General features: G+C 42.9%; 1 protein-coding gene across 1 annotated transcript in view; it reads right to left on the bottom strand.

The window, feature by feature from the left end:
• Window positions 1-13,108: 13,108 nt before the first annotated feature.
• Window positions 13,109-16,939, bottom strand: part of TTC29 (tetratricopeptide repeat domain 29) — a 161,167-nt gene continuing 157,336 nt past the window's right edge. The window contains exons 13-14 of the mRNA XM_038755243.1: window positions 13,869-13,926; window positions 13,109-13,633 (exon numbers count right to left, since the gene is read on the bottom strand). Coding sequence (XP_038611171.1) covers window positions 13,895-13,926 — 32 coding nt within the window. The 3' untranslated portion in view covers window positions 13,109-13,633; window positions 13,869-13,894. The remainder of the gene's footprint in view (window positions 13,634-13,868; window positions 13,927-16,939) is intronic.

Raw genomic sequence — 16,939 nt, forward strand, 5'->3', positions numbered from 1 at the left:
GGGAAGGAGGTAAGACGGGGAGATGGTGATGGGGACGAAGGGGAGAGGAAGGAGGGCGCTCAGTCTGGGAAGGCCTCCTGGAGGAGGTGAGCGCTCAGTAGGGCCTTGAAGGGAGGAAGAGAACTAGCTTGGTGGATGTGCAGAGGGAGGGCATTCCAGGCCAGGGGGATGACATGGGCCGGGGGTCGACGGCAGGACAGGCGGGAACGAGGCACGGTGAGGAGTTTGGCAGCAGAGGGTGCGGGGTGGGCTGTAGAAAGAGAGAAGGGAGGTGAGGTAGGAGGGGGTGAGGTGATGGAGAGCCTTGAAGCCCAGGGTGAGGAGTTTCTGCCTGATGCGCAGATTGATTGGTAGCCACTGGAGATTCACTGGAAATCAGGGTGATGCGGGAGGGAGAAGGGGAGATGAGTTAGGGAAGGGCTCTTGGAAGAGATGTGCCTTCAATGAGGCTTGGTGACCAAAGGATTGCCTAGGATGGAACAGGCCAAAGCAGGAGTCCTGAAAATCCCTGGTTGGCATGGGTGGCTATGACCACAATGGTTACCAAGGTGACCACTGCCGGCTCATGGTGCTTTAGCAGAGTGTTGGCATCATCATCATCATCATCATCATCATCATAATAATAATAATAGCATTTGTTAAGTGCTTATTATGTGCCAAGCACTGTTCTAAGCAATGGGGGCAGGTACAGGGTAACTGGGTTGTCACACGTGAGGCTCACACTTGGAATCCCCATTTTACAGATGAGGTAACTGAGGTACAGAGAAGTTAAGTGATTTACCCAAAGTCACACAGTTGACAAATGGCGGAGCTGGGATTAGAACCCATGACCTCTGACTCCCAAGCCCGGGCTCTTTCCACTGAGCCACACTGCTTCACATTGAGCCAAAATCCTTTGTGTGCAACTGGCAGGGTGCCGCACCCCTGCTGTGGGAAGACGACTGGGATGGAGGGGCGTTCTATGTCTTGTGTAAGTCATTCTCATCAATTTCTTGTAGGTTTTTGGTTCAGGACCAAGGCTCTTTCATTGTTCTCTTTGGGAGACCTCATGAATGATTAAGAAAATAAGTGCTTGGCAGTATTAGGCAAATAGAAGATGGTTTTCCCTCCAGCAAAAAACCATAGTCATCTAAAAACAGCATGGAGCAGCATCCTGGGGTAGTGGAAAGAGCACAAGCACTGGAGTCAGAGGGATCTGAATTCTAATCATGACTTCGCCACTTGCCTGCTGGGAACCTTGGGCAAGTTATTTAACTTCTGTGTACCTTATCCTCATCTCTAAAATGGGGATTCAATACCTGATCACCCTCCTATTTAGCCTGTGAGCACTATGAAGGATGGGACTGTGTTTAAACTGATACACTGGTATCTCTCCTAGTGCTTAGATGAGACCCGGAAACATATAAGTGATTAACAATAACACTGTAATAATAATTCTAATTTACGTTGGGCAATAGGGAGATAGAAAGATTCTCTATCCTGGTCAAGTGACTTTCCAGGGACTTAGGCATAACTTTTTCAAAAGGACTTTACAAGTTGATAGTGCAGTATTGTACAGACGTACCCCATGGTACAGCAGTGATCCTCAAGAACAGCTGTGTCCCGGGGAATGATTTCCCATAGGCTTCCATGCAATTTGTTTGGTTCTGTTCCCCTCTCCTAGTATTTTCCTTTGATTCCTGGGACTTTCCTGCCAACTCAACTCTGGATGTGACTCCCTCCTCCCTTTGTCTCCCCATCCCCATGCTCAAGTTTTATTTTTGAACTTTGTCTCCCCATCCTCAGCTGGCAAGGGACAGGGGAGGGAAAACCAGTGTGACAGCACTGCCATCTGCAGCAAAAGATGTTGTCCCCATTTTGCCCTGGTTGGCCCCTGACCTCATTCCCCCAGCAGAGACACTGAGGCAGAGGCGGGGCTGCAAGTGTGTCAATGGGGGGACGATGCCATGTTGGATGTGGTCATTGTGAGAGGCCCCAGCATGGGGTTGGGGGAAAGTGTGCTTGACTGTGGGCAGGGGCTGTGTCTGTTTATTGTTGTACTGTACTCTTCCAAGTGCTTAGTACAGTGTTCTGTGCACAGTAAGCGCTCAATAAATACAATTGAATGAATGGATGATTGAGCTCCATTGGCCAGTAACTTTTGGTGGGAACAGGTGTCACAGTAGCTCAAGCAGCAGGGAGTGGGGGCTGCTGGGTGCCAAGACCGGAGCAGATTGCACAGCTAGAATATTGTGGTCGTCTTGCTGTGCAAATCACTGCTGCAGTTCAAGTTGGCTTCTCGCAGCTAATGGACATAATGAACTAGGTCCATGATACCAAGATAATCTCCGTTAGAGTTTATGTCTGTGTTCCCTGTTAAAGTGTAAGCTCCCTGTGGTTGGAGAACATACCACTTTTTAAAAAAATGGCATTTGTTAAGCAGTTATTTGTGCCAGGCACTGTTCTAAACTCTGGGAGAGAGACAAGCTAATCATGTTGGACATAGTCCATGTCCCTCATAGGGCTCACAGTCTTAATCCCCATTTTACATATGTGGTAAATGAGTATCAGAAAAGTTAAGTGACTTGTCCAAGGTAAACAATAGAAATGCAAAGGATAGGAATGCCATAATTTAAGGGTGTTAGATCCATGTGATTGGTATGTAGAGCATTAATCAGGGTGGCTTTCCTTAAGTGTAGGGGTTCCGAAGATGGAGAGAACAGTGGTTGGGTGGACTTGGGAAGGGAGGGGGCCCTAGGCTGGAGGAACAATGTGAGTGAGAGCTTGGAAGAGGGAGATTGGAGAGTTCAGCCAAGTGAGCTGAGATGCAACAGATAAAGTAGTCCAAGACTGAACTCCTTATCTTCCCTCCCAAACCCTGCCCTCTCCCTGACTTTCCCATCACTGTTGATGGCACTACCATCCTTCCCATCTCACAAGCCCACAACCTTGGTGTCATCCTCAACTCTGCTCTCTTGTTCACCCCTCACATCCAATCCGTCACCAAAAACTGCTGCTTTCACCTCCGCAACATTGCCAAGATCCGCCCTTCCCCCTCCATCCGACCTGCTATTCTACTGGTTCAATCTCTCATCCTATCCTGACTGGATTACTGCATCAGCCTCCTCTCTAATCTCCCATCCTTCTATCTCTCCGCACTTCAAACTATACTTCACACTGCTGCCCGGATCATCTTTGTGCAGAAACGCTCTGGGCATGTTACTCCCCTCCTCAAAAATCTCCACTGGCTACCAATCAACCTGCATCATGCAAAAACTCCTCACTCTCGGCTGCAAGGCTGTCCATCACCTCGCCCCCTCCTACCTCACCTCCCTTCTTTCCTTCTACAGCCCAGCCCGCACCCTCCGCTCCTCTGCCTCTAATTTCCTCACCGTGCCTCATTCTCGCCTGTCCCACAGTTGACCCCCGGCCCACGTCCTCCCCCTGGCCTGGAATGTCCTCCCTCCGCACACCTGCCAAGCTAGCTCTCTTCCTCCCTTCAAAGCCCTACTGAGAGCTCAACTCCTCCAGGAGGGCTTCCCAGACCGAGCCCCCCTCATTCCCCTACCCATCCCCATCCCCCCTACCCTACCTCCTTCCCCTCCCCACAGCACTATTTACTTAATTTTGTTACTATTTTCTATTTATTTTGTTAATATGTTTTGTTTTGTTGTCTGTCTCCCCCTTCTAGACTGTGAGCCTGCTGTTGGGTAGGGACCGTTTGTATATGTTGCCAGTTAGTACTTCCCAAGCGCTTAGTACAGTGCTCTGCATACAGTAAGTGCTCAATAAATACGATTGAATGAATGAATGAATGAAAGGGAACCTATATGTAAGATGGAAAAAAGTCTGAAGCCAATACTACGGCACTTCTACTTGTTAGAGTACGCATCTGTGAGTCAGAGGACTGGATTCTAATCTCAATGCCATCACTTACCTGCTGTGTGACCTTGGGCAAGTCACTTAACTTCTCTGTGCCTTGGTTTCCTGAGCAGTAAAGTGAGGATTCAGTCCTGGTTCTCCTTTCCCCTTAGACTGTGACTCCATGTGGGACCAGATTATTTTGTATCTACCCCAGTGTTTAGTGCACGCTTGACAAATGCCACAATTATTATTATGTAAAGTATGACAAGAAGAATGAGGTGCAGATTTCCATTTTATTGACCAAGGTTGCTAACAGTAGCATAAAGAAATGTGGATTTTCAATTTTTTTTTCAAACAAGTGGTTTGACATTCTCCATCAGAGTAGCCAGTACATCCGTCAATCACAGGTGCCCATTTCCTTTCATGAGCCCATTGTTAGGTAGGGACTGTACCTGTTGCCAAATTGTACTTTCCAAGCACTTGGTACAGGGCTCTGCACACAGTAAGCGCTCAATAAATACAACTGAATGGATGAATGAATGTCTGGGGGGTGAGGTTGAAAAGGGCAGGAAAGAGAGAGTCATTCCTCAAGAACTAGAGATCAACTGGCATTCCAGAGGCAGCCAGTGATGCTGAACCAGACCTAGAAGGATTATTAGATCAAGATGAGAGGAGAAAAAAAGAAATATCTGGACAGGAGAAAGAAAGAGAGCGCATTAGCTCCTTCTCTACTGTCTAGATTCAGCTCTTAGGACAGTGCTTGGCACACAGTAAGTGCTTAACAAATACCATCATTATTATTTATTTTATTATATGGTGTACACATATATATATATATATATAAAATGGTAGTATTTGTTAAGTGCTTATTATGTTAAGCACTGTTCTAAGCGCTGGGGGAGATACAAGGTAATCAGGTTGTCTCATGTGGAGCTCACAGTCTTAATCCCCATTTTACAGATGAGGTAACTGAGGCACAGAGAAGTTAAGTGACTTGCCTGAAGTCACACAGCTGAAAAGTGGCAGAGAAGGAATTAGATCCCATGATCTCTGACTCCCAAGCTCGGGCTCTTTCCACTGAGCCACGCTGCTTCTCATTATGTATCATCATCATCATCATCAATCGTATTTATTGAGCGCTTACTATGTGCAGAGTACTGTACTAAGCGCTTGGGAAGTACAAATTGGCAATATATAGAGACAGTCCCTACCCAACAGTGGGCTCACAGTCTAAAAGGGGGAGACAGAGAACAAAACCAAACATACTAACAAAATAAAATAAATAGAATAGATATGTACAAATAAATTAAATAAATAAATAGAGTAAAAAAATATGTACAAACATATATACATATATACAGGTGCTGTGGGGAAGGGAGGGAGGTAAGATGGGGGGATGGAGAGGGGGACGAGGGGGAGAGGAAGGTAGGGGCTCAGTCTGGGAAGGCCTCCTGGAGGAGGTGAGCTCTCAGTAGGGCCTTGAAGGGAGGAAGAGAGCTAGCTTGGCGGATGGGCAGAGGGAGGGCATTCCAGGCCCGGGGGATGATGTGGGCCGGGGGTCGATGGCGGGACAGGCGAGAGCGAGGTACGGTGAGGAGATCAGCGGTGGAGGAGTGGAGGGTGCGGACTGGGCTGTAGAAGGAGAGAAGGGAGGTGAGGTAGGAGGAGGTGAGGTAGGAGGGGGCAAGGGGATGGACAGCCTTGAAGCCGAGGGTGAGGAGTTTCTGCCTGATGCGCAGATTGATTGGTAGCCACTGGAGATTTTTGAGGAGGGGAGTGATATGCCCAGAGCGTTTCTGGACAAAGATAATCCGGGCAGCAGCATGAAGTATGGATTGAAGTGGAGAGAGACACGGGGATGGGAGATCAGAGAGAAGGCTGATGCAGTAGTCCAGACGGGATAGGATGAGAGCTTGAATGAGCAGGGTAGCGGTTGGGATGGAGAGGAAAGGGCGGATCTTGGCAATGTTGTGGAACTGAGACCGGCAGGTTTTGGTCACGGCTTGGATGTGAGGGGTGAATGAGAGAGCGGAGTCGAGGATGACACCAAGGTTGCGGGCTTGTGAGACGGGAAGGATGGTAGTGCCGTCATATACATATATATATATATATTGAGAGAGTGAGAAGGAGAGCAGGCGAGAGTACACACACACGAACACCAACATGACCCTGAGACTGTGAGGGTGACCAGGCAAATGGTAATTTGGACAAAGCCCCAGGACTGCCAATTCATTTTTTATCTTGAACAGTGAATCCTGACTGGGGCCACACGAACACCAACATGACCCTGAGACTGTGAGGGTGACCAGACAAATGGTAATTTGGACAAAGCCCCAGGACTGCCAATTCATTTTTTATCTTGAACAGTGAATCCTGACTGGGGCCTGGGTAGATGGGAAGACTAGAGTTTTTATCTCTGAGACAAAGTGGATCCTGATTCTGGGCTGGGGCAAGCTTGGGTCAGGGGCCATTTTGGCACCCTAATCCAGACTGGAGAGGCGTAAGCCCAGGAAAGGGCCACTGCTGGGAGGTCAATCTGGGCTGGACTGGGCTGCCTGGAGCTACCATCTTGGTATGCTCTCAGCCCTGATGCCAAACCCTGCCTTTGGGCCAAGACTGTGGGTTTTCTCATTGCCAGTGGTTTGATAAAACGGTTGCTACTTCTGGTAGAAACAGTGGTACCGCTATCATGGAGTTGGTGGTTTCCTACCCCTTCCTTTCATCATACTATTCAAATTTCAACTTTCAGTGCAAACAAAAGCTTGTCTACAATGTTAACATTTCATATAGTTTTCAAAATTAGCACATTAATATATGTATCTGCCCTTGAGTCACCACTCCGAACTCTAATTTGCAGTCACAGTGTGGTTTTTTGTGACGGGTGAGTTCCAGGCATTTTTGGCAGAGTGACGTTGTTGAGGTAGCTCCGCTGGACGGACATTAAAATCTGGGGCTCATTTTCCTAAACGGAGATTAGTTGATTTTATACTGCTTTTTTTGAAGTGGGCACTGTCACCTAACTTTTTTGTAGCATGTAGCTTGGAGCAGGTACAATCAGTTCATAGAAATATATTTTGATCATTTACTTCCTGGCATTCTTAAATGTGTTTTTAGTACAACACGCAGTGACTAACTTACTCCCAGGATTTGGCCAAGTGTGCATTAGCCGGTAATGAGCTACAGTTTTCAATGGTGATATTTCCAGTGCTCTAAGGTGTTTTTCAAACATTTATATTTACAAGTGAATGGTAAGACCATGTGGGAGAGTCAGCAGTGGCCTCCTGTGATAGCCCTAGCCAGGTGGCTTGACGATTGTAGTGACAGCCCAGAGGTGGCATTGACCAAGATTCCTATGGAAGAGGTTTATGGTAAAGTGTAGCTTAAAAATTAAAAACATTCCCTTTCCTCTGCTAGTGAAAAAAAGCCGGAGTTGCATGGGACTCTACCATTATATAAAAATGAAAACCCCCAAATAGATTTGATAGAATTGATTGGCCTCTAATGGTGCTGGGGGAACGAGTTGCCAGGGAAGTCACATTGGTAACATTAGGTGGGAGTCTTTTCTTCTGAGGCCAGTGAAGCGTCAGAGCTTGTACCTTGCTGTCTGAGTTCACTAGATAACCCGGCTCATTTAGGCCAAACAAAATTATGCAGAAAATTGCAGCTGTGCAGTGATGGCATAAATTGGCATTGGAGTGGTAACTAGATATTATTTGAGGAACTCTGTTATATTGTATTTTCCCCAGGACTTAGTACAGGTCACTGCACAGAGTAAGCATTCTGATTCAAACCCTGTTAGAGGTGAATCACAGAAAGGAGAAGTAGATTATTAAATACAAGGTGGTAATTATATCTATTTATTTTATATATTTATATTTATTGAGCACAATGTGGACAGAACAGTACTAATTACTGTTCTCCCTTCATTCATTCAATTGTATTTATTGAGCACTTACTGTGTGCAGAGCACTGTACTAAGTGCTTGGAAAGTACAGTTCAGTTATTCACTTGGTATTTTAAAATGGTGAAACCATTCTGTGGGTGTAACCCAGGCATAACCCCCAACACAATCAGACTACGCGCTTCCTCTCACTCCTCAACTCTACCACCCTCATGCTCCACCTCACTAGCTTGGCTACACACTGAATCTCATCATAACAACACACAGTGCCATTTTAAACCTTGCCAACTCTGAAATCCCACTTTCTGCCCCCAACCTCCCTACCAGCCTTCTCGCTTATCCTCCACAACTGTTCTGTCCCCACAGTGAGACCTCCAACCTCTTGACTCTCCCTCTCCCTGTTCTCTCTACCCTCTTCTTATCCCAGGGCATCATTCCCCATTTGGACTCCCTACCCAATCTTCCACTTCAGTGCACAAATCTCAAACTCAATGTTTTTGCATCCCTATCCCTCCATCAATCTTACATCCCTGTCAACGTCATCTATCCACTCTGATGGCTCCTTATCCACTCGTTTTAAACATGTCTACATGTTTCAAATATGTCAAATATCCCTTTCCTAAAAAAACCCCCAAAAACCTGTATCAACCCCACAGAACCATCCAGCTGACACTCTATCTCCCTATTGCCATTTCTGTCCAAACTCCTCAAACAAGTTATTTGTACCTACTACCTTGACTTCCTCTCCCTTGACTCCCTCCTTGACTCACTAAAATTTGGCCTCTGCCCACTCTACTCATTTAAATGACTCTCAAAGGTCAAGGGTGAGCTTCTCCTCACCAAACTGAACAAACTCTACTCCATCTGAATTCTCTTTGATATCTTGGCTACCTTGACATGGTGGATTAACCCCTTCTCCCAGAAACACTATTTAACCCTGATTTCTTTGACACAGCCTCTCAGCCTACCTCTCTGGCTGCTTCTCAGTTTCTTCCAGTTTCTTCCTCTGTTTCCCACCCACTAATTGGAAGTGTGCTTCAAGACTCGGTTCTGGGTTTTTCCCAAGTCTTTTCTGGTGACACCACTGCCATAATCCTCTAGACTCTAAGCTCATTAGGGGCAGGGAATGTGTCTGCTAATTTTGTTGCATGGTACTCTCCCAAGTTCTTAGTACAGTGCTCGGCACATAGTTGATTGGGTTAATTCTCAATCTCCTCTACCTCCCCAGTACAGGTGACCCCCAAATCTCCCTTATTTGCCCCAACCTCTCCTCTTCTCTGCATTCTCGGATCTCTTCCTGCCTTCAGGGCATATTAAGTTCTACATATCCAAAACTGAACTTCTTGTCTTCCCTCCCAAATCTTTTTCTCCTCCTAACTTTCCCACAACCATCACATACTCCTCTAGACTGTAAGCTCATTGTGGGCAGGGAACATGTCTACCAACTCTGTTATATTGTACTCTTCCAAGAACAGTAAGTGCCCAATTGATTCCCTCCATGTATTTCTAACCCTCACCCATGGCATTATCCTTGACTTCTCTCTCTCTCAATTCCCATATTTACTCAGTTACCAAATCCTGTATGTTCATTCCTCACAGTATCTCTAGAATCTGCCACCATGCTAGTCCAGACACTTTTCATATCCCAACTTCTACTGCATCAGTTTCACCAGTTCATTCATCACTCTTCTCTTTGGATTATTTTCCTAAAATTGTTTTGTGCACATCTCTCCATTCCTCAAAAACCTCCAATGGTGGACCATTTCTCTCCACATCAATGTCCTGACCATTAGCTCTAAGACACTAAATCAGCTCTTTCCCCCTCTTTATCCTCAGTTTTCTCCTACACCCCTGCTTGAACTGCTGAACTCTTGCTCAGGCTCTCCCTTCTGCCTGAAACTCTCTTCTTCACATTTGGCAGACCTTTGCTCTCCATGTCTTCAAAGCTTTGCTGAAATCTCATCTCCAGTAGGAGAGTGTCTCTAACTAATCTCTCCCCTCTATTGCCATATCAATTCTTCTACGTTAACCTATCATTTGGGTTCCGTGCTCCTGCCTGTATCAAGTATGTACTTATCTGTTCATCTGTTGCTTCTCCTACTTGGAATTTATTTTAGTGTCTGGCTCCCCTGCTAGATTGCAAGCTGTTTGCGGGTCTATCTCCCCCTCTAGACTGTAAGATCTAACTTTCCCACAACTGGTGACACCACCTCCATGCTCCTCTAGACTTTAAGCTCATTATGGGCAGGGAACATGTCTGCTAATTTCTCTTGTACTGTACTCTCCCAAGTGCTTAGAACAGTGGTCTGCACACAGTAAATGCTCAATAAATACCACTGATTAATTGAGGGCAGGGATCATGTGTACTAACTCTTATTGTACTCTCCCATGCGCTTAGTACAGTGCTTTTCATAGAGTAAAAGTGCTCAGTAAACACCACTGATTGATCTGTAGCTTGGCTCAGTGGAAAGAGCATGGCCTTGGGAGTCAGAGGTCATGGGTTCTAATCCCTGCTCTGCCACATGTCTGCTGTGTGACCTTGGGCAAGTCACTTAACTTCTCTGAGCCTCAGTTACCTCATTTGTAAAATGGGGATTAAGACTGTGAGCCCCACATGGGACAACCTGATCACCTTGTATCCCCCAGCGCTTAGAACAGTGCTTCGCACATAGTATATGCTTAACAAATGCCATCATTATCATTATTATTATTATAAGAGATTAATCAGGAAGGCCTCCTGGAGCATTTTTCTTCCCTGTTAGAATAGTGCTTAGTAGAGTGAGCTGTTCACCACAGCCACTCAATAAATTCTGTTGATTGGCTGATCCTAACTAGTGTAAGTACAGTTTCATCAAATTTGGGTAGTAGAAAACAAATTCTACTTATTTACCAGATCCTGCAGTGCTTTAACCATTGTGTGTCATATGGTTTAATGTCTACCTCTAAACTACAGGCTTGTTGTGGGCTGGGAATGTTTCTGCCAACTCTATTGTATTGTACTCCCCCAAGTGCTTAGTTCAATGCTCTGCACATAAGTGCTGAATAAATATCATTGAGTAATTGATATGGTATGTTAATATTTGTCCTTTTTTAAACCCTCCACAAACTAAAAGGTAAAATCATTGCAGTACATTCAGGCCTTAACATTGTAACTAACAATGAATTAGAAACCATTGTGCATTGAATTTGGTTCGGAGTGATTTTATCGCATTACTTGTGGGAAGATTGAAAGATTTATTTAGGGACTTACATTTAATGCTGATATTGTCATCTTGCTCTTCTAACCATCTCTTTCTAATTTTACCACTATTGTTAATCACACCAGCAACTTCTGTAATCTCAAAACTTGCATCTTTGACTCCTCTCTGTCATTTACCACCTCTGTCAGTGTTTAAAAGGTGCCGGATTATCCTCTTTAATATTTCAAGGATTTGCCACTTCCTTTCTACACTTACTACTACTATTGCTCTGTTTCAAGTCCTCATCTCCTAACTTTTGGCAGACTGAAACAAACACCATCCCTCCTCACCTTTAAAGCCCTTCCTAAGAGCTATTTGGAAACTTCCTCCCTTTCTGGTCATGCCAGCTGAGGATTTGTGTGTCTGCTTATTATCTCCTTCAGTACTTACTGCTTATTTGTGATTTTATCATTTGTTTCTAGGCTCTTTCTCTTTTGGCTGTTGCATATTTGACTGTTGACTCCTTCCCATCAGACTGCAATTTCCTTGAGGGAACTGTATCTTTTGTTGCTATTACAGATTCCTAAGTGGCTAGTCCACTGCTTTGCACCAAAATATGCTCAATAAAAACTAATGATGTTTGATCCATAAGTTATAAAACTGTTTTTGTTTTGAACATTGGTTTTAACTAAGAAAAATAGCTCAGATTCAATGGAGAGTCCAGAGTTATTGTTAACAGTATTTTAGATTTCTGTTGACTTCCAGGTGTATGTATCTTTGGCACATTTATTTTTACAGTTTTCAGAGGACTGACCATTTAGAGTTCTAAGGAAGAGCCCTCAAAATTATTTAATGAATTACTGTGAAAGCCAGTTGGTACAAAGCCCCCCCCACCCCCAACTTTTAGATAAGAATATATTTTGAATTTAGAATTGTTCCTATTTTAGACTAGTTTCCAAACTGTTTTCCTCCTAAAAGGAGAACTGTCAAGTGAGGATTGTTCTAGCTTATTAATTCGTGAGATGAATTTAAAAGGTGATGGAAACTAATAGCCTCTATAAAAGATGTATTCTAGAAAATCTTTGATTAAAGGAAAGTACTATACCATCCACAGCTTAAGTAGTAGTTGATGGGAAATATTTTTATTATAATAGGTTTTAAGAAATGCAACAAATAGACCACTTTAGTTTTCAGGTAAAACTATATTTTTTTTCTCATTATAAAGGACAATCTGCTTTCAGGAAGTAATGTCTGATGCTTCATCATGTTTCCAGCACAACCAACCAGATGGAAGAAGTACCCTGAACTGAAAGAAACTCTGAAATCTGCATTTTTTCTGGTTACTGCCTGTAAGTGGAACCAAACTGGTTTATGGCAGAATTCAATTTTTTGATTTCAATCTCCCAAAATTCTTCATTGGTTTTGGAAAAAGGGTTAGTAAGTAGTAGGGCAGCCATTTGTTCCTTTTTCAGTTGGTCTGTCCCTGACGCTGACCTTCTTAGTAGCCAGCTTTCTGAACCTTGGAAGGAGAACATGATGGGCCAAGATTACATTCATTCATTCAATCATATTTAGCACTTACTATGTGCAGAGCACTGTACTAAGTGGTGGGGAGAGTGCAGTAAGGGTCCAACTGATGTCATACTCTATGCATTTCTGCAAAAAACCTACTACATAATGTAGTAGTACCATCATCAGTGGTATTTACTGAGTGCTTACTAGTTGCAGAGCACTGTACTAAGCGCTTGGGAGAGTAAAACAGAGTTGGCAAACATGTTCCCTGCCCACAACGAGCTTACTGTCTAGAGAGGGGGAGACAAATGTAAATAATTTGAATATACAATTTAAAGAGATGTACCTAAGTGCTGTGGAGTTGAAGGTGGGGCAAATATGAAATGCCCAAAGGTCACAGATCCAAGTGCATAGGTGACTAGTAGGGAGAGGGAGCCTGGGAAAAGAGACTTAATCAGGGAAGGCTCATAGTAGTAGCCTCATAAGGGTTTGTAAGAAGTTGAATTATGTAACAGAACTGTTGCTTCTGTGTTAGCAAAGTCATGCCTGGTTATTTTGAGTGGCACCAGTGGCCACCTTATTAGTGAAGAGTCAGTTCAGCTTGCTTTTTCATAACTTAATTGCTACTATTGTTGGTCACTTAGATTCATCCTCTAATAAGTAAAAATCCAGCTGTAGATAATGATTACATTTTATTTTTCTTAAGAACAATTCTCGTACAGCCAAAGGGAGAACTGGGGGAGTTCTGCAGATAATTTAAGCAGAAAGGTAATGAGTCAATTGCTGTGGGAGATCTACTTTTATACTGAAAAATAGATCTTGGTGACATAGTTTTACTTAGTAGATTATTTGCCAAAACACTAGAGACTATGGTGGCACTGTAGTAATCCACTGTGTTTGTGCAGAAAACATCCAGGTTTTTATAAATATGTACTGATTATTAATAAGCCATGTTTTACTAAATCATCGTAATTTTTCTTTACACTTTATTGGTCATTTTATTTTCTTGTATTCAGAAATGCTTGTATCCATTATTTTTTGATGTATAGGAATTTCATAATCCCACGAAGACATAAGCATCATACTTATTTTGTCCTGTTTCCTATTCTATCCCATTCTATAGCTCAAAGACCCAGTAGATACCAAACATTTTTCTGATCTTTGGCTGAACTTCAAAAGTTCCATTTAAGAAGCGTCTCTGAAAGGAAAAATAAATTATTTTAGTACACTTGTTTTGGTAGAAAAAAATAATCATCCTGGAGATATTAATAGACTAATGATTTTTGAGATGACAGGCACTAAAGTAAAAATGAAACAAACTCTTCTGTTGCTTAAAAATAAACCTTTGTCTTTTTTAAAAAAAGAAAAAAAAATTTGAACTAAATTATCACGTGTGAGGATAAAACATGTGGAGAACGAGAAAATATTTGTACCTTAGGAGTTCTGGGAATGAGGCCTATTACAGCCTGTCCACTGCTTTTTCTAGGCTTTCTGTAAAAGGAGTAAATATATACCAGTTAGATGCAAAATTTACATATGCTTAATTGTTAAGCAAACTGTTATTCGAGGTAAATTATAAAGCAGCTTGGCTTAGTGGAAAGAGCCCGGGCTTTGGAGTCAGAGGTCATGGGTTCAAATTCCAGCTCCGCCAATTGTCAGCTGTGTGATTTTGGGCAAGTCACTTAACTTGTCACCTGTATATATGTATATATGTTTGTACATATTTATTACTCTATTTATTTATTTATTTTACTTGTACATATCTACTCTATTTTATTTTGTTAGTATGTTTGGTTTTGTTCTCTGTCTCCCCCTTTTAGACTGTGAGCCCAATGTTGGGTAGGGACTGCCTCTATATGTTGCCAATTTGTACTTCCCAAGTGCTTAGTACAGTACGCTGCACATAGCGCTCAATAAATATGATTGATTAACTTCTCTGTGCCTCAGTTACCTCATCTGTAAAATGGGGATGAAGACTGTGAGATCCCCATGGGACAATCTGATTCATTCATTCATTCATTCGATCTTATTTACTGAGCACTTACTGTGTGCAGAGCACTGTACTAAGTGCTTGGGAAGTACAAGTTGGCAATATATACAGATGGTCCCTACCCAACAACGGGCTCACAGTCTAGAAGGGGATCACCTCCCCAGCACTTAGAACAGTGCTTTGCACATATTATGTGCTTAATAAATGCTATTAAAAACATGGGAAATCCATCAAGCAAGGAAATAATTGAGAGTCTCAGTATGGACACTGTTCAGAGACCTGAATGAGGATCATTTTCCTGCCATTAAGATCTTGCCTTTATTGATAGCATTCAGATATTTTTAGGAAGGAAAAAAATATAACCTCTAGCGGGAAGGTGTTTCAGAGTTGTCGGTTCTAGCCTGGCCCTGTGTGGGGTCAATGAGCAGCCTGGTTAATATTGTGTGTTACCTTTCTACTTCTGTGTCTCAGATACAAAGTTTGGCCACATGTAACCTTGTTGGGTGCAACTGAGGAGGTTGTTACCGCTGGAGAGTGTATTTTAAAATAGTGGACTTCAGTAATTGTACATGTGATTTAATGATAACACAGTAAATCCAGAATCAATCAGCGGTATTCACTGGGCTTATTGCGTGCAGAACATGCTTTTAAGCACTTGGGAGAGTAAAGCACAACAGAGATAGCAGGCACAAGGAGCTTACAGTAGGAACTGCTGAGGACAGTAGTGATCCAACTGCATTTCTGGGCCTCCTCAGCAGGCAGGGGAGTGAGGGTTCCCTCTCCAGTCCACCCCAGCACACATCATCATCATCAATCGTATCAACCACACTCTGTGGTTGAGCAGGAGTGCTTTCTGGCAAGGCCCCACTCACTCCCCTGAGTCCCCACTGGGGCCGGGGTGGTGGGGGAATCACTCCAAAGTCACTTGGTGGAGGTTTGTAACCAGTACCAACTCATATCTATATCATAAAGTGAGTACAATTCTTTCTCTGTCAAATCTTTGTGTCAAACTGCCTGCTTGTAAGAGGTAATTGTCAGAGCGGTTTAAAAAGAAACATTTATTCATCTGCCTTGTAGATTCTGGTACTATATTAGAGATCCCTTTAGTACCTTCAGTTTTATGTCTTATTTTTAAGTCTTTCTTCCTTATTAGCGTATAAGCTCCTTGGGGGCAGGGGATATGTCCTTTCTTTTCTCTGTACTGCCCAAGTTCTCAGAACAGTGCATCATGCCAAGTGCAATGCAGATACTGCATTTTTTTTTTAATAGTGTAGGGTTTCAAAATAGAAAGTTAGAAAAGGAAGAGGCAGTATGTGGAGTTGTGGTGAATAAGTCCCTTCCTTCTTCTCCCCCTCGTCCCCCTCTCCATCCCCCCGTCTTACCTCCTTCCTTTCCCCACAGCTCCTGTATATATGTATATATGTTTGTACATATTTATTACTCTATTTATTTATCTCACTTGTACATAAGCGCTTAGTACAGTGCTCTGAATACAGTAAGTGCTCAATAAATACGATTGATGATGATATCTATTCTATTTATTTTATTTTGTTAGTATGTTTGGTTTTGTTCTCTGTCTCCCCCCTCTAGACTGTGAGCCCGCTGTTGGGTAGGGACTGTCTCTATGTGTTGCCTACTTGTTCTTCCCAAGCGCTTAGTACAGTGCTCTGCACACAGTAAGCGCTCAACAAAAACGATTGATTGATTGATTAATGAATTGTATAATTTTGGTATGCAAGCCTTTTTTTCAGGTTTATTCTACAAGAGCACAAACAGTAAACTGAAAATAAGGGTTGTGTCAAAGTTTACAGAATAGGACCCTTGGTAGCTAATTCAACATTTCTACAACAAATCAAAGGTATTGTTCTAAGCTTACATGAATATACAGTAGCCATTACCTTAAATTTAAAACGCATTCTGAGCAGCAAACACACAGTAGGGATATGAAGGCTGTATTGTATCAGTGTGGAGTCTGTAGAGAATTTCTTCATATTGTTTTGCCTGGTTGAAATATATGTTGCAGTTGCAGCTAAAGGGATTACTTTTGAATAGTCATCACAAAGCTTGATTATATTCGTATATCATTTAGCTGGACCCTGCAGGCTATTATTCCATTAACTGGGTTTGCCCTGACACTGTCAAAGTTGACCACCTAATGTTAAAAAGCTGTTCTTTGTTAACCTAGATGAAATGACTCAGAGGTAATTATTGAAAAGCAAAAAGTTATCATAAGGAAACTGATTATGATATATGAGAAATTCAGTAGGTATTATGTTTTTGCCATGTCCAAGATGGGTTTAAACCCATGGCTAAATTCTGGTGCTAGTTATTTTCATTATATTTCTCTGGTTCATTTGTGATCAGATTTTACTTTTAACCATCTCTGAAGATAAAAAAACAATAGGACCCTTCCTCTCATTATTCTACTCAAAACCCCCTCAAGAATTAGCTGCTCAGAAAAGGTGTATTTTTATCAGTACACTCCAATCCTATTATATTGTCTCTAGTGGTGCT

This window comes from Tachyglossus aculeatus, chromosome 12 (assembly GCF_015852505.1).
Source record: "Tachyglossus aculeatus isolate mTacAcu1 chromosome 12, mTacAcu1.pri, whole genome shotgun sequence".
Classification (NCBI taxonomy): Eukaryota; Metazoa; Chordata; class Mammalia; order Monotremata; family Tachyglossidae; genus Tachyglossus; species Tachyglossus aculeatus.